This window comes from Rattus norvegicus, chromosome 1, assembly GCF_036323735.1.
Source record: "Rattus norvegicus strain BN/NHsdMcwi chromosome 1, GRCr8, whole genome shotgun sequence".
Lineage (NCBI taxonomy): Eukaryota > Metazoa > Chordata > Mammalia > Rodentia > Muridae > Rattus > Rattus norvegicus.
Window position 1 is genome coordinate 109,099,778 of NC_086019.1, and position 26,639 is coordinate 109,126,416.

Below are 26,639 nucleotides of genomic sequence, written 5' to 3' on the forward strand. Positions count from 1 at the left end.
GACACCAACCTACCCACAAAACTTTTGGCCCAAAATTTACCCTTTGGCTTTTTTCCCCAGTAATTTTGTTATGCTATGAAGGCAAAGTAAACTCAAAAAGCTGAGGTCTTGCTGAGAACTTCAGGGGCCATACATGCTACTCTTCCCATGGCTTACATTAGACAAAGAAGTTAATATCGCTCAGACTCAGGAAATCTATGTCTCTGTGGGATCTGTTGGCTTTGGATGAAGACTCTGAAGACATTTTGTAGTATAGCATGACTAGGCATGAACTATATTTTTGTTTTCTTGCAGCAAAATGTATCTATGGAGGAAAAGTTCTTGCTGAGGGCCAGCGGATTTTAACCAAGACCTGCCGGGAATGTCGAGTAAGTTTATCCGTGGCCCCTGTCATTTCCACAGAGCAGACAGAAGATAGACACGTGGTGTTTCTCTGTGGGGCAAATTGGCCTAAGTGGGTCCCTGAGGAGCAGAGTTAATAGGCTGGAGTGAAGGTGGATTTAGTCACTGTTGCTGTGTGACTAGCCTGCATTCAAGTGGGCAGTGTGCCTCGAGAAGCAGTCAGAACAGGAAGGAAAGCAAGACAGGAGCTGCTGTGGATGGGGATGTTGACAGATGACCCAAAGAAAAGGTTATGTGTTAGTGGTAGGCAAGGGAGTGGGGTGATACCATCCCTGACTGGGCCAAGCTCCACTCAGTGGTAAAACAATTCTAGGAAACTCCCCTTACTTATTGTTCATTGTCCCACCATCATGAAATAATTTGTAAAGAATATTGCTAAGACACCCAGCAGATAGGAGTCAGGAAGATGAGGTATCCCAGCACCCACTCTGAGGACACACAGTAACTAATGCTTTATTCCAGCACTGCCCTAGGATCTATGTGTACAACAGTAAATGCTGGACCTCAGTGTAGTCCTAGCATGTGAAGACATGTCAGGAAGCAAATTGTTTTCTTTATAAACTTGTAGTCTAACATGGGAGAAACATGCAATAAACAAACATACAGCAAGCAGAGGTAAAGGACCTTCTGGTCTCCTGAAATGTTCACATGCCATGAGGAGGAGAGACAGTCATATTGAGTTACTCTGAGCAGTCTGGTCCTATTGGTTAGTCCCTCGTGCTGTGAGCACTGCAAGCTACTATGGTCCCTGCATCAAGGTCAACCGGGGTTCTTTGAAGGTGATGGGTAGTTTTCAACAGTAATTACTTCCTAGGTTGATGAGGATGAAGGTATATTCTGGGGTTTGGAGGGAGGATAAAATATTTGCAGGTGCCAGAGCCATAAGGAAAGAGAGTATTATTTATATTTGGGAAGTTCTAAATAATTTCGCAGGGTGAAGTTTTAGGGTACATAAAGAGATTGGAGATAGATGAAGATTCTTATCCCTGGGAAGCCTACTCTTGTCTGAAAGGAAATGGAGGAGGAATAGTTCTTGGGGAGAAGGGAGGTGCTGGGTGTGGTGAGGGCCTCTGGGAAGAGGGAAGGCAGGAAAACTGTGGTTGGGATGTAATATGTGATAGAGTGATTTTTCTGAATGAGATAACCCAATCACACACACACACACAAAAAAAAAAAAAAACCACACAGGTTATGTACTCACTGACAAGTAGATATTAACTCAAAAGCTCAGTTTAAAAAAAAAAAGAAAATTCGAAAACAGGTGAGACAATGCCTACCTTGACCTGACCTTCATGAAAACAAGTATCCATAGCAAGCGCTTGTTGACATGTAATAGCACCCGTATAGTTTTGGAGTCCACTATGCCTGCACTGAAGGGGTAGTTGGAAAAGTACTAGGCGTCGTTGAATTGTAATGGGTAAGAGTTGCCAACCTGTAGCAGTGATAAAAAAGATGAATAAGAAGGAGGGTTTAAGAACCAAGTAGAAACTGATCTGAAGAGTCTTGTTACATGGCTTTGGGTGCTCATTTCTGATGCTGATGTCAGGATGCCTGATTTGTCAAAGACAATTCCAGTTTAGTCTTGGTTATGAAAGCCAGAAATCTTCCTTGGGTAATATTAGCAAAAACGGTCAATTGTTTTGAAAGCAATACTAGGTGAACTACAGAGTTCCAAAAATCTGGAAGACTATGAAACTTAGCAGAGTCCAGGGATCTCAGAAGTCAGGAAGCAGGCACAGTCTAGTACTGAGGAATATGGTAGACATATTTGTAATGGTAAATGCCTCCAGCACTGGGCATAGCTGGTGTTATCAATCAAATCTAGCATGTTCAGTAGGGGGAGAATTTGGCCTCTTTAATTGTCTGTGTGGGGATTGGTCACTTAGAGAGGAGAAGGCATTCCCAAGAGGAAACTGTGGTAGTCACAGTAGAGTGGAATCATGAGCCCACAAATATGCTAGATGCCTTCATTAGGCAAAGGCATTGTAATTAACTGAGAAAAAGGGGGACTGTGTTGTGGGGGGAAGGTAGGATATGGAGAACAAATGGGCAGGAGTAGCTTGATAGTTTTGACTATTGCTATGCCACCAACTCCCTAAAACATGGTAACTAAAATTAATATGTAAGTCACACTCCCCACACAAATACAAATGTGTGTGTATATTCACATATGTCCATGTGGAGGCTTTTATTTGTCACCTTGGGCATTAGCCTTCAGGCATTTTCAACCTAGTGTGTTGAGATAGTTTTTCTGTGTTGGCCTAAAACTTGTTGAATTGGCTAGCTCTGTCTCCTTAGGGGGAGATGGCATGGGGAGTACAGTGCCATACCCAGCCTTTTATATGGGTTCTTGAACCTAGGTCCTCACACTTGTATGGTAAATACTCCCCAGACTAAGACCAATATTTTGTAATGATCTCTTGTAGTTGTATATGTTGAATGCAGTCAGATTACAGTTCTCAATTGGGGTGTCAATGTGGCCACAATGGTTTTAATGTTGAAGGTAGAATCCTGTGATGAATTCATAAATAAGGATGTTGGATGCCCAAGATGACTTCTTTATTCATCTATAAGACAGTTGAAACAGATTCTCTCCTTCATGCATGGCTATGTAGATACCTTCTTATGGAGTAATGGCCTGAGACATTTCTCATGTGGAGACTATTTTCCCCAGAACAAACCCTCCAAAAGACCAAAGTGAAAGATATTTCCTATGACCTAGTCTCCAAAGCTGTGTGGCATCATTTCCTCTTAATTATATTACTTGTATTTGACTGCTTCAGATTTATCATCCAGGAGGATGGTGAGAGGGCATGGATACCAGGAATGTAAGTCCTTAGAGACCAACTGTCACAGAAGAGAATCTGATATAGTTTTCTGTGAAAATAGCCATGTCCACTTTCCCATACCTTGATTGGCATTTATTAACACATCGAGTAGTTCATTTCCTTGTTAGAAATCATTAGTAACCAGCAAATTCCTTTGATTTGGTGAAAATCCACCTTTCTGTAACCTCCACCCAGTGATCTTAGTTTTGATCTCTGGAAGGTATGAGAGTAAGTTTGTTTGCTCTGACAGAGTGGCATCATGTCGACAGACCAAATGTCTGTAGTTACATGGACTGAAGTCCAGATTCCCTTTGTTGGTTCTTAGTAAGAGCCAATTGGGAGAGAGTGGAAGCAGAAGATGAAGTTAGAGTTCTTCTGCCTTTCCATTTTTCCTCTTTCCCACCTCGCTCGATGCATCCTTGAGGATGCAGACAAATGTCAATTACAAAAGTTGCTCCAGCTGCCTGACCAGACATCTCTCTCCTAGCCAACATTAACAGAGAAGACAGCAAAGGAAAAGTACTGCTTACCCATTTGATTTAGGGTCCTGGAGATCAAAACTTGAGGCACAGGTCTTTTGAGTTAATGCTTTACTTATGCATTCTTTGTTAGTGATGAGGAGCTGGGACAGCACAGGAGGAAGGGGCAGACAGGAAGAGATGGGAGGGAAAGGAAGAACAGAAAATGTGGCCACAGACCAAGGTTGAGTTTGTGAGGCATTGCGAGAGATGCCGAGTGAACTGCCCTGTCTTGAGCAGACATCTTTTAAAATGCTTTTTCACTTATTTCCTTTCTTTTCATCACATCCCAAGGGAAAAGGAAGAAAATATTTTAAACATTGAACAGAACAAAGTTTTTAGAGACTTACTGGCATTCAGAGAGATACCAATGGAAGAAGAGCCCAAATCTCTTCTTTTATGGGGCTTAGGGGAAAAGGTTTTCTCTTGTTTCCTTCTCTTTTTTTTTTTTTTTTGGTTCTTTTTTTTTCTGGAGCTGGGGACCGAACCCAGGGCCTTGCGCTTCCTAGGTAAGCGCTCTACCACTGAGCTAAATCCCCAGCCCCCTGTTTCCTTCTCTTACCGGCAGCATCTTCTAAGGGTTGATGCCCTTGAATTTCATCTTTATGTTCCTCACTACCCCTTCCTGTGTGGCATCGCACATGGCAGAGACTGTGTTGGTCCAGCTAGTTTGGTGATTACACAGGTGTGGTAGTATGATGATTAGTTGTCAACATCAATGTGTATAACCTAGAATCACTCAGGAGAAACCCTTAGTTGATAAATTATCTAGATGAGGTTGGCCTATGCGTATGTCTGTGGGGATTGTTTGCTAATTGTCCCAGCCCCTTGTGGGCAGCACCGTTTCTTGTGCTAGGCCCTGAACTGTTAGGAGTGTGTAAAGCTGGCTGAGCACAGAAGCCAGCAAGCAGGTGGCATGGGTTACACTTCTCTCTCCTTCTGCTCTTGACTGTGGTTGTGGTACTTTAAGCTCCTGCCTTGACTTTTCTGCAGTGATGGCTGATAACATGGAGCTGTGAACCACATGAGCAAGCCCTTCCCTCCACCATGTTGCTTTTGGCTAAGCGTTTGTCACAGCAACTGAATGACTCTGGGACTGGTATCTCTGTATCAGTAGATGCTGGATGTGGATCTCTTTTGCCAGGATTAAAGGAAAGGTGGAGATGAGATGGCAGTGAGGACTTTTTCATTTCTTTATCAACTAAGAAGCTTCCAGGCCTGGGAGATGGCATGATTTCCAACCTAAGACAGGCATATCAGAATGGGGACGTTGAGTACACGGAGGAGGAGAAAATGTGGTGCTTGGCACTAAATCTTCAGTGAACATGAGTTGTTTTCATTGTTCTTATCTCACATGGCCTTGTCCACCTTCCTTGAGTATAATTAAAGATGGTATGGTCTCCGTAACTAGGTTCCCTTCTGGGGAGGACAATGAATTTAGATTCTGCCTTTGGTTTTCTCTCCTATTTTCCATCCCAGGGAAAGATGGGGTGATTAAAGGCAATTCTACCTACTCTGCTGTGATCACAGCATAAGCCACAGGACAGACATTCATTAAACCTATTCCCTTTTGCATTTTGAGCAGAGGCCTTGGGTGACTCTCTCCTTTGTGACTAGATCCTTGTCAACAGAGAAGATCAGAGTAGATACATTTGAGACATGTAGACTAAATGGGCATGGGATGAAATGGTGCCTTATCTGAGTAGCCTACTGGGATAAAACAGATACTTCTATACTTTGGTTCATTATTCCAATGTTTAGGATTGATGAGTTAGAAAGAAATTGGTCCAGAGAACTCTTTTTGTAAACTGTATGTGCATTCGTATGTTTGTGTGTATGTGTGCGTGCACATACAGTTTATGTGTATTCATAGGAATAATTTCACCCTGTTTTGGAAAGTACTTATGAGTTATTCTGTCCACAGAGAATTGAGTCATTTACAATAACATTTAACATTCCTTTTGTACTTACTACTTTTTGAGTATTACCTAAGATAGTTAAAACACTAGCACATTTAGGCATCATAATAACCCTACAAGGTATGTACTACACAGATGTGGCAGTCAGGATTCAGACGGGCAGGGGAGCTAGCTGGAGTCAGCCTTTGTGAATAGCTGTGTAATACACATTCTTAGCTTTTCTGGTCTCAGGCTTTGAATTACTTGTAATAGTTCTTGGTTTTGAGTTTTAGAGAGGTAGTATGTTCATTTCCTTTTTCATTATGATAAAATACTCTGGTGGAAGCCATTGAAGGGAGACGAAGGGAAAAGGGTTGTTGTTGTTGTTCATAGATTAAAAATATTTTAATTTTTATGCTTTAAGTTTCACACATGTATACCATGAGTTCTGTCCATTTTCAGTCCCAGTTCCCTAACTCTGATCTATTGATAACATTCTTCTTTTGAAAAAATTCTACCCCCTACTTTAATTTCTTTTCAGTGTGTGTAGGAATCACAGAGTTGAATTAGGGTTGCTTGCATGAGCATGGGTGAGGAGTTATTGATGGAGTGAGGGGTAACTTATCAGTGGGTACAGCATTGAAGAAAATAACATCCCTCCCCCATGAACTGTAGGTGTCAATAGTCCCTCAGTGATGGGTGGGTCCTCATGGCTCTCTTCCCCATCCCTGATGAAATGTCGATGGGTCTAGTCTTGTGCAGGTCTTCTTCCTGCACAAGTAGCTACAGCTGCACAGAGCTGAAGAGTGCAATGACCATGTCTTTTTGTGGCCCGCCTCTTCATCCTCTAGCTCCATCCTTTCTGCTTGATCTTTAGTGTTCCCTCTAGACTTACCATGGTGGGAAATCATGACAGCTAGGGGTGGAGGCATATTGAACCTGCAGTCAGGAGGCAGAGAGAGGTAAATGCTGGCATAGGCCACTTTCTCCTAATTCAGTCACCCAGGGAATGGTGTTCCCTTAAGTTAGGTTAGGTCTTCTGACAGTCCATCTAATCTAGATAATCCTAAGCACTCCTGGATGCTTTTCTCATAAGTGGCTCTAGATTCACTTAAGATCAAACAGTAGAGATCGTGTCAAATTGACCATCAACATTGACTAGCACTGATGAATAATTACCTTTCAGTGTAACAGAAGATAAATCAGGATAGGACACACTGATTTATCAACAAAGGAAAGTTCTATATAAGGCCATAGAAGAATGTGGAGGCCCATTTCATGAATATGGTCAGTGAGGATAGAGGATAGTGGGTGTGGATGGCACTGGTCTGCCTCAGTGTTTAAACCACAGCACTCTATGGCTTCTGTTGTATGCAATAGATTAATTTCTCCCCAAGACACCCTGAGTGATACACATACTCTCTTGAGTAAATAGAGGATACACTTGCTCAAGTAATGATTGTGTTCTTTGGCCGAGATGCAGAACCCCTGTCAATGAAAGGCAACCTGGTTCTCTACCCATTTCTGTTTTATGGACTTGAATAAGAGACAACCTTCATTTTAATTTTTATGTGCTAGTCAATGTTAATGTGTCTCTGTGTGCCTATGCCTGTGAGGGACAGCTACACTCAGAGGCCAGAGGTGTTTAATCTCTTGGAGCTGGATCTGAAGTTAGAGGAAGTTGTCAACCATGTAGTGTGGATTCTGGCAACCAAACTCTGGTTCCTGCAAGAATATCATAAGCTTGCAACCACTGAGCTGTCTCTTCAGCCCACCATATTATTTTCCAGACTGTCTCTTTCCTTTTTACTTATTTATTTTTTAACCTTTTAAAAATTTAAGACTATAATAGAAAGATTTCTTCCTTTCCTTTCTCCCCTTCAGACTGCCTCAATATACCCTTCCTTGATCTCTTTCAAGTCCATGTTCTCTTTTTAATCAATTATTATTGCATGTGTGTGTGTATACATACATATACATATATATTCCTTAATATAACCTACTCAGTCTGTGTAATGTTACTTGTATGTGTGTTGTCAGGGCTGACCATTTGGCATTGGATAAACAATGCCGTCCTCTTCTGTAGAGGGGACTATCTCTCTTCTGCTCTCTGCACTCCTTAGTTATGTGAGTCTTCAGGTAGAATCAAAACCCTGTGGGATTTCCTCCATCCACTGTGGCATGTTTACTGGCGTTGTCCTTATTGGGATCCTCCTTAGGCAGTCATAGTGGTGAGACCTTATGGGCGCGGCTTCTGACATTCCTAGGAGACGTGCTCTCACAGCAAGCCCCCAACATTATTTTTAAACCAAGTTGAGGAACTCTCCTAACAGTCTTGCTTCCATTTGCCCAATTATCAACTTTTCTGGAACATTTCTTCAGCACAGTGGCAGTTTTCAACTTGCAGATGTGTATATGTCGTTAGAAATTCAAGTCAGAGCCTGGCGAGATGATTTGTGTAGGACTTGGGATGTTTACGTTTGAGCACTGAGCAGGTTAGTTACTCTAAAATGGGAAACGTGGAATAACTGTGTTTCCCCACTAACACAGAACCCAGTGCAGAGGTCACAACGTACAACAATCGGGAAGATTTAAAAAGTAATGGCAGATTACTTTTTACTGGCAGTAATTTTCAAACTAGAGTTGAAAAGCGTTTCTCCCTGGGCTAATGGATGTGGATGTACTTCTACAACAATGAAGACAGTTTAGGTTATTTTAAAACCACACCAGTAGTTTTGTCTCGATTTAAGCTTTGGAATTGGGTCTTATTTATTAAATATAGGAAGGGTTGATTAGAATTCTCAACTTTGGGTCATTGAGATGGCTCAGCAGGTAAAAGAACCTGCGACCAAGTGTGGCTACCTGAGTTCAGTCCCCGTAGCAGAGCTGGTGGGAGGGGAGAACTGACTTTGGCACCTTGTTCTCTGACCTCTACCTGGATGCTCTGGCACACTCGTGCTCTCTGAGTGAATACATGTCACGGGAAAAATTCTTAAAAAGAACCGTTAGCTGATGTAATCAGTAGCTAGAGCAAACTCCTTTTGTGGAAAGAAAACAACACGAACGAACACTTTTAAGACGTCTTCTGTGGCATTCAAAGTGTTCTTTAGCAGCAACAACAAATATACACATGCATTTGAGCACTGAGCAGTTTCGTACCTCTAAAATAGGAAAAGTGGAATAATTGTGTTTTTCCACTAACAGAAGTCAGTGCAGAGGATGGATAATATATATCCATGCTGCAGAATTTTAGATTCATAGGAAAGATACAAGGAAGTAACTGGGAATCATCTCGAATCTGACCGCTCAGAGAGGAGTTCACCTTGATAACAGCTTTAATGAAATAGTGAGCCACATTAATTGTCCTAATTTGGGTAATCCAAGAAGCCGACTCTGCAACTAAGGAGTGACCTGTTCAGGAATCGCTCCCAGTAGGGCCCATTAGATGGTGGATGCGTCAGGTGGGGGATGGGAAGAACCTGAGCAAAGAAAGAATTCAGGTGAAAGGTCACATGTAGCTGGAGCCTACTGGGCGATGTGGAACTTAAAGCATACCTCAGAGACGGTTCCTGTTGTAGATGTAGGCCTCACATACCAGTCAGCCACGGGCTTTGGGCCGTGGAAATGGGGGTGTAGAACTTGAAGGTAGCTTCCAGCTGCGCCCTCTGTCAGAGGTGAGCCAACATCAGGGTGCTAGAAAAGCATTCAGGACTTGGGGATGGGAGCAGCGTTTGGATAAAAAGTGTTTACCAGTTGGTTTGTTTTTTTTTTTCCAAATCTATGTGGGAGGCAGTGCACCAGAACCTGTATGTTTCTGTGGGATGGTAGGATCGGGGTTGATAGTAAGTCATCCACTTCCGTTTTCATGCACTGCGGTTCCAGAGAGCAAGGGCCTTAGCCTCTGTTGCCTTGGAATAATTGGTTTGTCTCAGATGTCCACAGCTGTCTTAGCCCTGACTCTGACCACTGACAGCCACATGAGAAGTGAGGCTAGAATCTGGCTGGGAAAGAGAACTGAAGGTAACAGGGTCAGTTGTTGAGTCTAGGGCCAGTCTCTCATGGCATTTAGGAAGAGCACCAGATGGGGGTGGATGGAATATGAGAGAGAATGCCTTGGTAGGAACAAGGCTGGCTGGGTGGGCAAGTTTAAGAAGGAAGAGTATGGCTTGCTGCAGACAACCTACCAGAAGGCAACTAGCTGATCCCCGTGGCTCACTTTCTGCTACCAGCATGGTAGGTAGTACCAAAGCAGGAGCCTCGTGTCTTGCATTTCTATTTGGCACTTGATGTGCTGACTGGTCTCTTTCCTAGAAATTAGTGTCCCTTCTGCCAAACCAGAGAACTGAGAAGGGTGTGGGGTGGTCAGAGGAACAGTGAGTCTCTCTTGGAAACATGGAACACAGTGTCTGTCTCTCCTATCCACGTGGCTGTGCAGTTCTGTCCTGCCTTCCTGCCCACCTTGGACTGACTTTTGTCGTAAACCGAGACTCCCCTTCTTGACTGTCTTAAATACCCTGCAAAGAATGGGAGAGAAAAATCTAACTGCATTAGATAAAGTAAGAGTCTCTTCAAGCTTTTAAAAGAGAGTAATGGGCTTATTTTAAAAATTCAGCATAAAACTAAATGCAGACACCACTCACGCCAATTGAGAGGACCTTAGATCAGTGAGGCCAAGAGTGTACGACAGCTGAATATTTAACAGCGTTGTTGTAACTTGTGTTATTTACAGCCAGAGGAAATCTAATTTTCATCTGACTAATGCTCACTGATGCCCATGTGTGTTGTCTTCTGTCTTGACCCATGAAGTCTCTTTCTTTATACAATTAGTCAAGTTCTTTCCAACAAGACCCCTTCGTAATTTCTCCCTGCCTGGGCAGAGCTAACTACTCTCTGTAGCACACTACGTTGCCTTTATCAGAGCACACTTTAAAATGAATTTCTGTACTGTATTAGTGTTCCTAGTTTAGGAATTATGTATGTCATTTCACCTGATCGTAAGTTCACTGAGAACTAGGAAGTCACCCTGTTGATGTCTGGTGACAAGGCTGTGACCTGTGGAAGCTGGGATTGCTTCACAGAAGCCTATTGTATACAGCATGGCTTGCACAACGTGAACTGTTGCGTTTTCCAGCAGAGAACTCAGTATCTGACACAGGATGCTGCCATACTCAGCAGTCAGCTGTTGGAAATGATCAGCACATCCCTGTGGGCATCTCTTTGCATTAAAAAAAAGAGAGACTTAAAAGAAAAGGAATGGCACTTGTAGAAACCCAGGCTGTTTTGATATAGAAAGGAAACCTGATATCTCTCCCTGGACTCATCAATTTGACTTGCAAAGATTGTTCTTCTCAGTGGAATTCCCAAGGATGCTCTTAGCATCTGGGTGGTTACCTCTGCAAGCTGATAATAAGGAACATTAGAAGCTACTGCGATGGGCTCTCCATATGAACTAACTCCTGGTATTTGGCTTCTAGGGTGGAGTCTTGGTAAAAATCACAGAAGCTTGCCCTCCTTTGAACTGCTCAGCAAAGGATCATATTCTTCCAGAGAATCAGTGCTGCAGGGTCTGCCCAGGTGAGTGGGGGTGGCGAGTGGGCGTGGCAAGTGGCTTCGGGTGGGGCTGGTGATGGGCGTGAAGGTTTGATGAACAGTGGTGTGAGCTTGCCATGTTCACTCCACCCTCATTTCAGAGGCTTGGAGAGCCCATCTTCCTTTCCCTGAGTTTGTCTCTTCAATTGTAAACTGAGGATAATAATAGTATCCTCCTCATAAGACTGCTGTGAAGATTAAATGGGAAAATGCATAGGCACGGAGCAGAAGGCCCAGCATGCGACAGACATCCAATAAGCAGCAGTAGTTTTTATATTAAAGCAAATGGTAGTTCCTGTAATAACAATCATTACCGTCATTATTACATTTTCTTCCTGGGTGGGGCTGAGCAGCGTTCCTCCCTGCCTCATCCACCAGGCCAGTTCTCACACAGAATGACTCAAAACCTCACATAAGTGCCCGCCTGCTAGTTAATTCTCAAGGCGGGAATTGCTTTCTCTTTCTGCATCCTCTTTCTTTTCCAAATTTATTCTTATGTCTTCAGTTGTTAGTTCATGAATTGAAGTTCTCATTCAGGGAGAATTAGGTGGGTCCGGAGAGCCTAGGATTTATTAAAAATCTTAACTTGCGAATCCAGTTAAAAAGTTATAGCCACCATTTCATAGCTGTGCCTGTCTCAAGCCCCTCACATTCTATAATACTAACCTGGAGCCTCCCTAACTGAATTTTGGTGCTTTCTGAGTTAAGAAACACTCAGAGTCTAACAGATTAACTCAGGTCATTTGATACTTAACCTTCCTCCTCTTCCTTCTCCCCCTCCTCCTCCTCCTCCTCCTCTTCCTCCTCCTCCCCCTCCTCCTCTTCCTCCTCTTCCTCTTTTTATGCTAGAAAGGGTTTGCAACATTTTTCTTACTATAAAGAGCTACAAAGTGAATATTTTAGCTTTAGCAGGCTAGTTTTCTATTCCATCTCCTTACCTCTGCTGCTGCACACAAAAGGAAGCTGGGGTGTAGGTATGTGAGTGGGCACAGCTATATCCAAAGCTATTTCTAGGAACGCCTGGGCTCAGGTCCTGATGGCTGACTCCATACCCAGCACCTTCTGATTCATATGGAAAATGTACATTATTATGATGCGTTCCCATCTGAAGTTGTGATTACTCTCAGTGGTTGGTCAGGAGAGAGTTCTTTCTGCTATATAAAATCTCATTGCTCTAAAAAAAAAAGTTTATAGAATCAGGGACATGATAACGCTGCCATCTGAGTACCAGCCTTGACTCATCTACCTCTGCTCTCCATGTTGTTTCTCTGGAGTGTTGAACACAGACGTCTTCCCAGTCTGGATAGGGCATTGAAGACAGCCTGAAGAAGCACTTCCACCCTGTAGAAGCATGGCTGATGGGTCACCCACAGGTGCATGGCTGAGGGGGCCGCTTTTCCCGAGCTGTCTAAGTCTGTGAAGTTTCATGAGTTTTTGAGCCTTGTGGATTTAGGTAACTTCTAGAATGTTCTGAGTCATAACCTCCTGGGGGTGTGTCTCTTTTCAGAGGGAAGAACTGTTGAACATGTGACTAGCGGCTTATTTGTAGCTGGGAGATCTTAGACGTACCCAAATACTGAGTTGAAATTTCAGAGAGATGCATTTATTGGGAACCAATAAGGTTGTTAGGTAGGTCTTATAATTTAATGCAAAATCCATCACTAGTTATTTGTTGAGGTGCCAAGTGGGCCTCTGTTTATGCAGATCCTTCCTGATTAATGGTCTCATTAGAGCAGAAGCATTGATTAGGGCACAGAAACTCAGGAGGAATTTCGTTGTCCTGACCCAGTTTGCAATAGGTGTTTCTGCCTCTGCCTTTGCTTGTCTAGAGTTCACACACTTCATCAGCAGGGCTGCTGGGGGGCTCCCACAGGCATACGGAGCTCCCACCGGGATCACTATGGGAACCTGATTCAGGTGTAGAGGAACAAGAGGCAGAGGGCAGACTTCACCGAGGACAAAGTCTTCACAGTGGAGCCGAGGGCTTTCCTTCCATGTGTGCTCTCTGCTCTGCTATGAAGTACCTGGAGGAAGAGGGTGAGGGTTTCCTTTGGAAATGCTTGTATGGGTGAGAGTTTCTTTTGTGTTCTCAATTCTAATCTCCCATAAGAACTAGAGTCTTCATTCAGAAAAGAGGCAGTGTGGGGTTTCTTGGGAAGCATGACACATTAATCCCTCTGTGCTTTCACTTCTTCAGACTTAAAATTTCTATCTTTTGAAAAATTACCGTTTTAGATTTATCTATTTTATTTATGTGTACAAGTATTTGGGTGGCATATATGTGTGTGGACCGTGAACATGCCTATTGCCTACAGAAGGGGGAAGAAGGTGTTGGGTTCCCTGAAACTATAGCTATAGATGTTTGTAAGCTGCTGGGTGGGGGCTGGGAACTGAGGTTGGGTCCTTCGCAGGAAGAGCCAGTGCTCTTAATCATTGAACCATCTCTTTGGCCCCTCTCTTGACATTTTATTTAACCTGCGCACAGCTGTGTGACACCTGATTGCTAATTAATGTGTGGGTCAGAACTTGCCTCATTTCTTGTTTCTGGAATTCCCTTCTTTACCAAATTTCGTCTTCTGTCTTCCAATGTCAGCTCAAGCATTTCTTCTTCGAAGTTTTCACTCAGGGAGAATTAGTCGGATTAGGAGAATCTAGAATTGATTCAAAAACCATAAAAGCTAATAATCTAGTGAGTTATTCAGCAGTAAGGTTCCATTAAGGGGAATCTGGCCAATGTTTGGCTTGGGTGGAGACCTCACATTCCAGCAGGGCGGGTCAGTCACCTAGCCTAGGAACCACCCTGAGGAACATAGTTCAAAGAAGTAGGTGGACTAACTAGTCTCTAAGGACACACTGTACCTCTCATTCCCAGAATTCCTGCCTACATTGCAGTATCTTACAGATACTGGCCACTTGCCTTTACAAGTCTGCCCACTGTCCTGAATCACCCTGGAAAGGGTAGCTTGTTTTTGCCAACTGTCTCTGCTTTAAGCAAGCTTTCCCTAATAAGTACTTTGGACTTCTTTCTTTGCTGCACCACTACGTGGCTCCTGGTTGCCAAGACGCTGACCTTCCTGCAGGCTGCACTCATGACCTTTTCTCCTCTGTCTTCTATTCCTTCCCCCTGGGCAGCTCTGGAGATTTATAGCTTCTCTGCTCTCAAGACTTTTCTCTTAAATCTTATTACAATTTTCTTCATACTAAAAATGCTAATAATAATAATAATAATAATAATAATAATAATAATAATAGCTATTCTTTAGAGTCTGTCTCTATCCCAAACCCCTTACATTGTCAAATACTCAGTTAACTAGATCCTTTCTGACTGAACTTTGATGCTTTTGAGTTAAGAAAAAAGCAATCCAGTGGTCTAATGCTTAGCTCGGGTCATCTGACATTTAACTCATTTCTATCCCCTCCTGCCTTATACCACCCCTCCATCCCCACTGCTCCAGCACAGAGGCTAGCCATATTCACTAATAGTGTTCCAGAAATAAAATCATTATATTTGACCAAGGACCTTTGCAGCACCCCCCCCCACTGTCATTATGTCCTCCTCTTGAGGACAGGAGCCCAGAGTCCCAGAATAGGAGCCTACTTGCCCATGTCTTTGGTCCTGGTAACACATCATGTATCCACAAAATGGAAGATCATCATCAGGATAAGTTCTATGATATCCCTACAAAGCCCTACAGCTTAAATGATCTTTCCAGTTGAGCGCAACATCTGTGGTCCTGAACCACACTCACTGTGAATCTGACTCAGTTTCTCTGAGTTCTAATTTATTCCGTAAGGGATCATTTAGAGGTGGCACAGTAATCTCACACAGTTCTGAGAGAAACATGCTTCTCCCTGTGTCATTCACTGTTTTTCATCTTTCCCCCTAGGTTCATGTTTTCTGGGTGGGGTCTTAGATGAAGAGAGGCCTAAACTACTACCTTTTTAACAAGGCATAGATTTCAGGGACTTTGTTTAAGGCAAAGAATTCAGTTTTTCTTATCCAACTTCCTTAAAACATGAAGCAAACAAAGGCAGAAACTAGTCAATATCTACGTAAATTAATTAAAATAAAGAGATTTATTTTGCGTGTAGTAGTATTACCTGCATGTATATCTGTGCACCATATACATGCATTGCCTACACAGGCCAGAATAGGGCATCAGAATCCCTAAAACTGGAGTTATAGTCAGTTGTGAACCATCATCTAGTCTTAGGAATTGATCCTGGGTCATCTGCACGGGCAGACAGTGGTCTCAACTGCCGAGCCATTTCTCCAGTACCATATAAAATCAGCTTTTATCCTGCATATGGGAAGGTTACCTTGTTTGCTTTGTGGACTGAGATTTCCTGCAGGCATCCAAATAGACCCGTGAGGTGTGATGAAATGAAGTGTATTATGTCTGGAGTTGGCTCTGTAGAAATTGTGGCCACATGTCTTCTGGTTCCCTGGAGTGACTGATCATGGAAACCCAAGTGGCAGTATTCTCTATACACTTACCTAGAGGGGCTTCCAGTGAATGTTTTCACCATCTCTGTCTCACTGAGAGTGTCAGTCAGGTCTGTATACTGAGGGATGTTGCCTGAGATGTCATTGCTTGGAAGTTTGAATCAAAGCTGTTGTTCTTGTGCTTTGGGAATTTGACATTTTTCAAGATTTATGTTTGTTAAAACTCTGTTAGACCACCTATCCAAGAGGCATAGTCTGGGCTTTGGAGAGAGCTGTCCTCCTTTTCCAGATACATGTTTAAGTGATGACCATAACAATATTCAATTTAAAATAACATTGCTTTAAATGATCATGCATTATGTATCTAATATAAGGGACAGGCAGATTTTCTGATTATGGGGGGGATGTTCTGTGATTTTTACATTCAAGATTTTAAATGATACCATTTTCAGCACTGGATAATCTTCTCTAGATATTCCATGAATACAGTAGTATTTAAAAAACATTTTTTTCTGAGTTGTAACTTAGGTTTCCAACTTGCAGCTCATTTGTTTGGCCATAACATTATTTTTATCAAATTAGTGATATGCATTTTATTTTATGTCTGCTACCACCACAGTGACAAATCAAGATGAAGGATACAGACCTTAGACCTTTGTTTTACATTGAGGGCTTTGTCTGTGTAGAATTTGAATCTGAGAAGTTACAGGGAAGCATGACAGTGTGTTGTGATCCGTAGTGTTCAGCACATCATCTGACCTAGAATTTAGGCCAGGAGCTTGGACACCTTGCTGATTTCAAGTCCTGGGTTTGTTAAATGCTGCAATCCTGTGAATTGAGTGGACGGACTGCATCTTGCTGCAGCTGAGACAGACCTAGGAAAAGAACCACAGGAAGTTAAGGAAGACACGCCCATAGGATCAAACATGATGGGCACAGTTGGGGCCTCTGTGCTGTTGCTAGTTCTGCAGACCTCAGTCACCTGTGTAGCACTCGGAGCAGCCCTGACTGACCACTGGTGCCTTTTTTTCCCCTTATGCCTCAGAAACACCTGTGAAAAATTGTTTATGGCTGTAATAAGGTAATGGCTGTAGCGGAGGACTGTCAACTTAGAGTGTGTGGTCACTAGGTGGAGAGGCAGAGTGGACAGTAGAGTGACAGCTATGCCTCTTCCTGGAAGAAGGCAATGAAGGACTGAATGTAGACCCAGCAGGAACTTTTGCCCATGGATTTCTGGTACTCTTAGTTAAAGGCTGAATAACAACAACAACAGCAGCAGCAGCAGCAGCAACAACAACAACAACAAAACAACAGCAACAACAATGAGCTAATAATCTTGACCGTGCATTTTCAAGACTGCTCCAGGAAAGCACACCGATCGTTCGGCCCATCCTGGCACCTTCAACACACTCCTCAGAGTTTTATTTCCCTCATAACCAGCTCTAATTGTATCTTCAGCATCGCCAACGACTTTGGAAGGTTTCGCTTCATGTTTATGACTTTGGGTGTTGGAAGAAAGTTCTTCCTGACATCTGTTCCAAATGTGTTTATCGGTAATTTTAATTCATGCTCACTTGCCTTGTCATCTGGCCTGGACTGAAATTAGCTGAGATTATTTGGACTATTTAAGATTTTATGCTCTTCAATTAAATCCTCCCAAAGAATCCTGTTATCACACAAGCTTTCATTCCCACACTTCCTGATCATTTCAGGTGGGTTTATAATTGAAACAGTCTTCGAGAGCTGACTTCAGGGTATTAGAGGTGAAAAGCTATTTGGAAAGGAGGCATTTAGTGAGCATGTGGGCTTGCGTACACACAGAAGAACTGGCAGGGTTTCATGGCAGGGGGTTGTTCTCTGTATGTTGACAGATGGGTCAGATCGAAACTCTGCAGACATGAGCAAACATGGACCATGAAGGCAGGGCTGCAATGCTGTGCTATGGGCAGAGGAATTTGAAGGATAACTTGTCTAGAGAAGACAGAAATTCAGTGCCCAGGGAAGTGCTCTATTGGGTGAATGTCTCTGACTTGCCCAGAATGAGGTCCATTGGTCCAGAGGGAAGACTGGAAACTAGGGCTGGGCTGCCTTGGACATGGAAACGGTTAAATGTTGATGATTTCAGAAGGGACCAAGTGCTTTCAAGACAGAATCTGTGAGGACATGGAGCCCCCTCTCCTTTGATAGTCCTGTTGTGGTGTGTCCACAAAAAGCTAAGGGGATCTTTTCATCCTCCAGAGCTCTTGTTTCTCTCGTGACATGTATTCTGGTTGTGGGGTCCCTTAAGGACCCTCAAGTCCCATAAAGCATCTCTTTTAACCAATTGATGGATGGTGCTGACTCTTGCTCTGAGGCACATAGACCAGCACACCATCGCTCTTTGTGTGAATTACAAGGTTGGGTAGGTAGTTGGGAATGGGAGAGCTCTAGACTTCCTGAAATTTGACTTAGTGTAGTGGGGTTTGGAATGTGTGTTCTGAATATACAGGTACGCAGAGGACCTGGGACAAGTTAGGCATTTCTCTATGGCAGTTAGTCCTCTACCTATGGGTCATGATCCTTTCGGGGGTTCCAACAACTCATTCACAAGTGTCACCTAAAACCACCAGGAAACATAACATTATTGTAGCAAAATTACAGTTATGAAGTAGCAGCAAAATAATTTTATGACCGGGAGTCCTACAACATGAGGAGCTGTATTAAAGGTGCAGAATTAGCAAGGTTGAAAACCATTGTTTTAATGGAGTCAGTCTTTAGCCATCTCAGCAAAGCCTGGGGTCAGGTCTGTTCTGTCTTTATTGTAGATAAAGTCACAGAACAAAGCACACAGATGCTGTCCATCATTTGGGGGGGCATAAGCAAGAGGTGAAGCAAGATAAATGAATAGTGTTATCATAATTATGAAGAGAGAAAGAGAGAGAGAGAGAGAGAGAGAGAGAGAGAGAGAGAGAGAGAGAGAGAGAGGGAGGGAGAGAGAGAGAGAGACATTTAGACAGCGGCAGTATGAGAGCTTCACTGTAATGAAGGAAAACAGTTTAAAAGAAACCAGATTGGCTTGCTAGTGTTTTTGTTGCAGATGTTGGGCCACAGAGTGAGTCCAGATTTTCCACCTCTCTGTAAGAAAAGTGTGATACCCAACTTGGGCCCGGAAGAGTGGCTCCTGCAAAGAAGGGTGGAGAGAAGAAGGGCCGTTCTGCCCTTAACGAGGTGGTGACCCAAGAGTACACCATCAACATTCACAAGCGCATCCATGGCGTGGGCTTCAAGAAGCGTGCTCCTTGGGCTCTCAAAGAAATTCGGAAATTTGCCATGAAGGAGATGGGGACTCCAGATGTGCGCACAGACACCAGGCTCAGTAAAGCTGTCTGGGCCAAGGGAACAAGGAATGTTCCATACCGCATCCGAGTACACTTGTCCAGAAAGCATAATGAGGATGAGGATTCACCAGACAAGCTCTACACACGGGTAACTTACGTGCCTGTTAACACATTCAGAAATCTACAGACCGTCAATGTGGATGAGAACTAACTGCTGAATGTCAAATAAAGTTACAGAACTGCCTCCAAAAGAAAAGTGTGATACCCCTAACATTTATGTTTCCTCATTAATTACTTGGAACATGTCATGGCGTTTGCTGCTTTGTGTTTGGGTTCCTGGTCGTATTTGTGATGCCTCCGTTGTTAAGCACAGTAACTGGGTAGATGCTTTGTTTTTGTTGGCTGGACGGATGGCGCTTTGCTGGGAATTAAACACAGTTATGCGTCCTGCTCGAAACTTTCAGCTGCGTCCCAGCAGGTCCTGTGTCTTTCTCAGAGCGGTTGCTCATTTCAGCCACTTGAAGTCTCCAGATCGGTCCCTTTTCATCCTGCGATTTCATCCACCTGTACCATGCTGCTGAGTGACAAGTTCTTTTCCTTCGGATGTTCAGTCTCCTGGCGGTGAAAAATGATGGCGTGTTTCTTAAAGCAAGAAGCGTGGTTCGGTTTCTTGGGAAGGGGCAGGTGTTTTACCCACTGGAACGTGCCAGTGACTGACAGTGTGTTGGTTTCTCTAGGCCAGGCTTGGTGTTCCTTGAATTTCCCTTGATGTTGGAAATGATGGCTGGCACGTCATATGGGCAGCAAGCAAAACTAGGAGTCATATTTGCGTTTATAACTATTTCTTCCATGACCTACTTGTTCTGTCTTCATAGGAGATGCTGTTAACCTCTCCAGACTAATTTTCTCTTAAAAACACCTTCAAGTCTAGCTTGAGAAGACAATGAGGATTCAGTGAGTAATGGAATATGCATGGGCTGAATGCCTACAGTACATTGGGCTATTGTCTCAGTCAGAGGTAGGCAAATGTACGTGGCCCTTTTTCTCATGGAGGGAAGCTTCTAGTGGGGAGATAAGCATCCTCTAATAAAAGCAAAAATAATCTTATAATTAGTCATTGTGATAACTGCTACAAACAAAGTCACAGGATCTTGTGAGAGAATAATAGTGTTTAATTTAGACTTGGGAAATAAATGTTTGCCTGAATGTGAGTGAAGGGGAGACTGATTTATAATTCTTTCTGTTTAAAAACCTATTATTGAGCTTTATTCAGGTATAATTGGCCAAAAAATGTGTGTGACTTAGATTGACAATATGACATTTTGACATGTATATACATTATAAAGTTATTAAATCATTCTAATCAATGTATCAATGACCTCACATACTTACTATCTTACTCATCATTTTTGTGTGCTCAGTGAGAACTTTTCCATGAATATTTTCAGGACTTTCCCACATGTATTGTTACCATCAGTAAGCCTCATGGTGTGGAATACAGGGTCATACTTTATTCTTTGTTTAACTGAAATATTGCCCCCTTTGACCAAGATCCCCTATTGCCCAATGAGTAGGATATAATTAACCTTAACCTGAAGGCTGAGTTATTATGGGGGAGAATGGCTTTGCAAAGTCCTTGAATTAAAAAAAATAAAGATCAGAATACTACAGGAGAGGAGAGGGGTTTCTCTCAGTTGGTAAAGAGTTTACCTCAAACACAGAATGCTCTGGGTTCAATTCCCAGCACTGCAGGAACTGAGGGTGGTGCTGTCACCACAGCACTTAGGATCATTCTCCACCACACAAGGTGTTTGAGGCTAACCTGGAGTTTAAGGGACATGCTTCAAAAAGGAACAAACAAAACAAAAGAAAACAAGATTAAAAACCCAAAATGGTGATCAGCAACAACAAATAAAAAATAATAAAAGAATTAAAAGTATGGAGAGAAGACAGAAGACAGACAGGATTTTGTTTTTGAAATGAAAAGCCCTCGCAAGGTTTTGAAGGGAGGGAAGGAATGTCATCTTGTGCAAAATAAATTAGAGAAGGCAAGAGGGTATAGGAAGGTCAATGAGATGGTTTTCATTTAAGAGGGGATAGTAGAGTTGGGAGATTTTCACTATTGCAGATGTGGAGAGGTCTGGAAGCAGATAAATTGATGATATATTTATGGAGGAAGGGACCAAGGTGTGGCTCAGTGTTAGAGTGCTTTCCTTGTACTTCACCAGAGGTGAAGGCTAACATGACTTCCATTTCTCTGGCTGGGGTAGATGACGGTGCCCCAGATAAATGGGAAGAATCCGTGAGACTCAGGTTTGAGTGTGATCAAAGGTTCAGCTTTCACTGGTGAGCTGTGAGGTGCTCCCGAGGCTGGAATGGAGAGGAACATTATGGGCAGTGAGTGGCATGCTTCTTAATGATACAACGTAAGTGAAGTCAGGCATACTCAAGAGTCCCATTGTTTTCTATGCTCCTAGAGGGGGCTGTGGTTTCCTCAATATTGCATGGAGAAGTAGATACTCTTAGCACATGTCCATAAGATTGGCATTTTATTTAACTTCTGAATAGAACAGAATGGCAGACCTAAATGAAAAAATATATAATTCTTGGAGATATACATATATATATATGTATATCTCCAAGAATAATTACAATCTACATGCATCATTAGAGAGGATATTGCTGGGGCACTTTAGGTCCCCAGGTATTTAAATGTCAGGAGAATTATTTTCTCAGTGGTTCTAACACGAACTTTCGAGTCAGATTGTGACTGTCACTTATTCATGTGTACTTTGGATATACACACTCCTAGCCTCATCTCCCTAACCTGTAAATTGAGGATAGTGATCTTAGGGTTATTGCAAAGGTTTAATCGATATGTGTAACATGCCTCGTTGTATGTTAGAAGACGTGGTGGAAGAAGTCAATGAAAAGCAGACTTCATATTTAAGATGTTTGGACATTTGAACAAATCCTCGATTAAAGATGTCATTACATACTAATTTCAGAAGGTTCAAAGACTCAAAATCCACTTATTAAAAAAGGTAAAATAAATCCTTGAACGGTGGTTTGTTTACTTACTTATTCGTTAGCTTTTTTCCTTGATTTAGTTAGAATGCCAGGCATGGCTTCTTTCTGGTGAAGCGTGTCTCTGATCTAAAGCAGTTGTTTCCCCTTATAACAGCCATGCCATTGCTGCAGAGTGGGCACATCTTACTTGGTGTGTTGGTGTTGTAGCTCACAGAGTTGATGGCGTATAGGCTGTTGATGGCCGCTCTGTCTTCAGCCGCCTGCACAGCACCGCCTTGCCTTATGAAACAGCATTCTGCTCCCTTCCAGCTTGATTTCTCTAAGGCTTATGGCCAACGTGTATGATGTCTTCAGAAGTATAGTCTGGCTCTTTGGTTCTGGTGGGCACCAAAGGCAATAGCAAAACTCTGTCCATTTTGAGTCCCAACAGGGGTTCTATGACCAACAGCTTATGGGGAGGTATCCCACACATGTCAGTAGGGCATTTGTTTAATAGCTATGGCTTTTGGGATGGCATTATTTACTGTAGTAGTCTTTTCTGTCTTTAAAAAAATATTTTTAAATTAGCTTATAAATAGTATGTTTTCATAGAATGCTTTTTAGCACTTCTTTAGTTTTGAATGATATTCCAAACCCCCCTTTTGTGAGCAGAGAGCAGCAATGAATAGGAATATGAATGCCTTGGCATCTCTGTGGCAATCTTTGGGTAGATACCCAGAAGCGATGTAGCTTGATGAGCTGGTCGTTCTATTTTAGCTTTTTGAGAGACCTCCACACTGATCTCCACAGTGGTGACACCAATTTACTCCCCCAATGACAGTGAGTTGAGGGCTCCCCTTTCCTTACATGTCTGGAGTGGTCATAGGCCTTTATGGGGGGATCTTACTGGTGATGTGTTTGTAAAATGCAAATATCAAACTGTCTTCTAAATATTTATGTTTATCCCTATAATGAGTACTGTTCTCAGCCGTGGTCAGAGGACCTTCCCTCTGCAGTGTGCGGTGGTTAAGATGGTGACTCATAACTGGCCAAAGTGCTGAGATTAGGGACTGTGGAGTGCTGAGCCCCAAACAAGTTATCTGTAGAACCTCCCCCGAGGGAACAACTTGCAGGAGAGTTGGCAGTGGCAAAGATGTTAAAGCTGGGAGATAGGAAGAACATGGACCAGGCTGTCTTCTAGACCTGAGTTCACTGCATCTGTATTTACCAGTATAGTACTGGCTTACTTGCCAGCAATCAATTGTGATTGGGGGACAAGACCGTGAGGCCCCACCCCTTCCTGAGATACTCTTGGTGGTTAGTAATTGCTGGGAGATGGGAGTCAGTTTCTTCAGTAGTATAGCTACAGCTTAGCTGACCGTGCTCCAGTAAATAACCCGTGACCATGCTAAGGCAAACGATCCTAATTGGATACAGTGGGTTTACTCACGTACTCACACACATAAGACACTTGGTGGGAAGACCAAGGGCTTTTGTAGAAGTAGAATGGGATAGAAAGGAAAATGGGTGGGTAAATACAATTAAAGTATTTCGTACGTAGTTGGCAAAATTACAAAAGAATAAAGAACTAAAAGATAAATAAACATCGAACAAAATTGATAGTAACCAAGAGGGTGCTTTTGAGTGGAATCACACTTTAGACCTTCTTGATAACCATCCTGAAGTCTGACTGGAACATGCATGGGCAAAGGGAGAAGAACTGGGTGACAACTGACAATAAATATTAAGAAAAGAAAGCCTGTGTCTTAAACGGCATGCTGTTCACAGACATCAGATAAGAAAGACAAAGCCATTTGAAGGATTATAGAAATGGAGAGTAAGCTGAGGATTTATGATTCTGAGCTGACAGTGAGCTAAGATGCTGAGGTAGTGCTTGATGAACGACGGTGGTTAGCAGTGGGAAACAGCGTTTTTGACCTGGGTGTTGAGGCTGAGTCACAACCACACACAGCTGCTAAAGTTCATCTGACTCTCTACTTACTACAGGAGGAGTTGGTGGTTTGGGAATAATAACATTAATAAAAATGTTTAAAGGGGAAATATGATGGATGGCCTAATGGAGTCTGAACTGTTTGTGGTGGTGGAATTGCATCAATTCGTCTGTTAACTCACTTGTTTATCCACTAAGGTTTTCCCTGCCCATCAAACCTCTCACTTATGAGCCGCACATCCACACAGCTACACCTGTACAATACAAGACCTTTATCTGTCAAGACTGAAAATTAGGTAATCCAGGCTGTCTTTGAACTTGGGGTGTAGCTGAGGATGAGCTTGAACCTTTGTTCTTCCGGGTTGCATGTCCCAGGTGCTGGGATCACAGGTGTGTTCCACTGTTCACTGTTTGCATGGCACTGAGGAAGGAAACCCAGGGCCTCATGAATGCCGGACTAGCATCCCACCCTCTGGTGTACACTCCAGTCCTTAGAAAGCTTTTGGTTAGAGACCTGGATAAACTTAGGATTGTGTAGGGACGAAAGCTGAACTTACGCTCAGAGGACTTAGAGTTGCCAGATGGACATATTGAAAAGCCTTCTGTTTCCCACACTATAAGCTTATTTGTAAACCTTTATAGTAGGTAAATGATAATCAGATATTCTATGAAGTCTAAAATGATGTTTAGATGCCTGTTGACAATGTTTGAAGGGTTTTATTTCAGACTGTGGTATTCACTTTAGGGAATAAAGTACGACATGACGAAATTAGACACAGAATGCATATGCTAAGAGATGAATGTGTGGCATTGGTTCAAGTGTCACGATGGTGAGACGCCTGATAGACACTGACTTACGGAGTGAGCTTCAGATATTTCCTCCTGCAGAGAAGCCACGATGCCTAAAATTGCCCCTTGGTCAGGAGAAACATCAGTTTGTTTGTTTGTTTGCTTCTTAATGTTCATTTATTGTATATGAGTACACTGTAGCTGTCTTCAGACACACAAGAAGAGGGCATCGAATCCCATTACAGATGGTTGTGAGCCACCATGTGGTTGCTGGGATTTGAACTCAGGACCTCCAGAAGAGCAGTCAGTGCTCTTAACCACTGAGCCATCTCTCCAGCCTGAAACATCAGTTTCTTTTAGCTGTAATAATCGCTGTGAGCATTTGATGTCTGGCTACAAGCGGGTGTTAGTTCCCAGGTTTTTGAGGGTTAAATCTATGTTCTGCTTTTGGTTGGGGCTGCCACTGGTTGGTGAGTCCTAGTAAGTGTGACTGGCATCCAGTCAGTTTCTCTAGGGCTATGGATTTACTCTCTTATGTCCCAGGAAGTAGTCGCACCTTTGACCTTTTATTAGATCTTGCCATCACAGAGGGTATATGATTCAAGAGAAGTGCACGGCTGTGGGAGTTATCTGGACCTGGCCTGGATCCCCAGGGTCTGCCTATGTCAGGCATGGAAGAGGAAGACCAATATTCATACAGCCTGTGGCCACACACACCAGTGCAGGGGGAGCAACTGAATCTTTACATTCACCCAGTTCAGAGCAGTGATATTCCGAGACTGCAGGCTAACACCCCAAAGCTATGCTGCCTGTCCTCTCAGCTCCACCCAGCTGGATCTGTAGGAAAGGGGACAAGACAGCCAGCTGTTGTGGAGCTCAGTTTCCCAGCGGTCAGCCACATCCCCGAGACTTGCTTCTGTGCCTCTCTCATTATTTTTCCATCCACTCATTCCTCATTTTCTGGGCTCAGACATGTCTTAGAATACTGAGTCTAGTTGGTGTCTGCTGGGATCAACTCTGTGGTGCCACGTGGGTTGGAGAGATAATCCAGAACAAGGCATTAATGGTGTGTATACTTGAAGCTATAAATATCGTATAGATACAGATTCCTTTTCATAATACAAAATAAAAATGCCCCTGTCCATCCTCCAATTACCTGTCATGTGTTTGAGTTTGAGTTTTTCTTTTCTTTTCATAACTTGCAGTTGAGGAAACAGTGGTCTGATTTTAAACTGTAGTACCCACTGTTGGCAAAGTCATCGTTCTCATCATCCTGACCATCCCCATCACTGACATCATCCGTTATCAACATCACAAAGAGAATGGGTACCAATTTCCAACGTCTTCAGTATATATCAGGAGCTGTTTCAAGTATTTTATATTAATTTGGCTCTTCAAATTTTTCAACAAGTCAGTAATTTTATCTCTCATATTTAAGGCACTTACTGTAATGACAGGCACATTACAGGTGCAAAAAATCTTATTATTATTACTTAATAAAAAACATTACCTTCTAGGCTAAATGTTGTTGATTAAATTTTTTTTTGAAGAATAGCAGTTCTAGAATCTTCCTTAATTCCTTAAAAGGAATTAAAGTGTAATTTTACCTTGTCTGGGGATTTGCATAGCTTCTAAGCCTTACTTTGTAGTTTCCATAATCCCTATGCCAAAATGTAAAAGGGTAATTGTTCCGTGTGTGAGACAGTTAGGGGGCGTGATCTCTCTGTCCCTGCCTGTCTTGGCTGGGGGTCTCCGCAGCAGTTGGAAATCACCACTGTCATCATTTCTGTGTGTGCCGATGCAGGAGAGGTGATGTGCGGTGTTTGTTAGCTGCAGACCCTGAATTATACATGAGATTTCCTGATCCCCAGGTGTAGTTCCCTGTGAGATG

At 42.9% G+C, this 26,639-nt stretch overlaps 2 protein-coding genes across 8 annotated transcripts in view; both read left to right on the forward strand.

Moving 5' to 3' along the window:
• Window positions 1-26,639, forward strand: part of Nell1 (neural EGFL like 1) — an 864,397-nt gene that overhangs the window by 254,316 nt on the left and 583,442 nt on the right. For all 7 annotated transcript variants that reach the window (NM_031069.2, XM_063275221.1, XM_063275215.1 and 4 more), the window contains 2 exon segments: window positions 295-368; window positions 11,121-11,220. In NM_031069.2, the coding sequence (NP_112331.2) occupies window positions 295-368; window positions 11,121-11,220 (174 nt within the window).
• Window positions 16,609-25,637, forward strand: LOC102557182 (60S ribosomal protein L31-like). The gene is made up of 3 exons (XM_039101471.2): window positions 16,609-16,700; window positions 17,141-17,235; window positions 18,804-25,637. Exons 1-3 carry the CDS (start codon window positions 16,609-16,611, stop codon window positions 19,208-19,210), a joined length of 594 nt encoding a protein of 197 aa, XP_038957399.1. The 3' UTR covers window positions 19,211-25,637.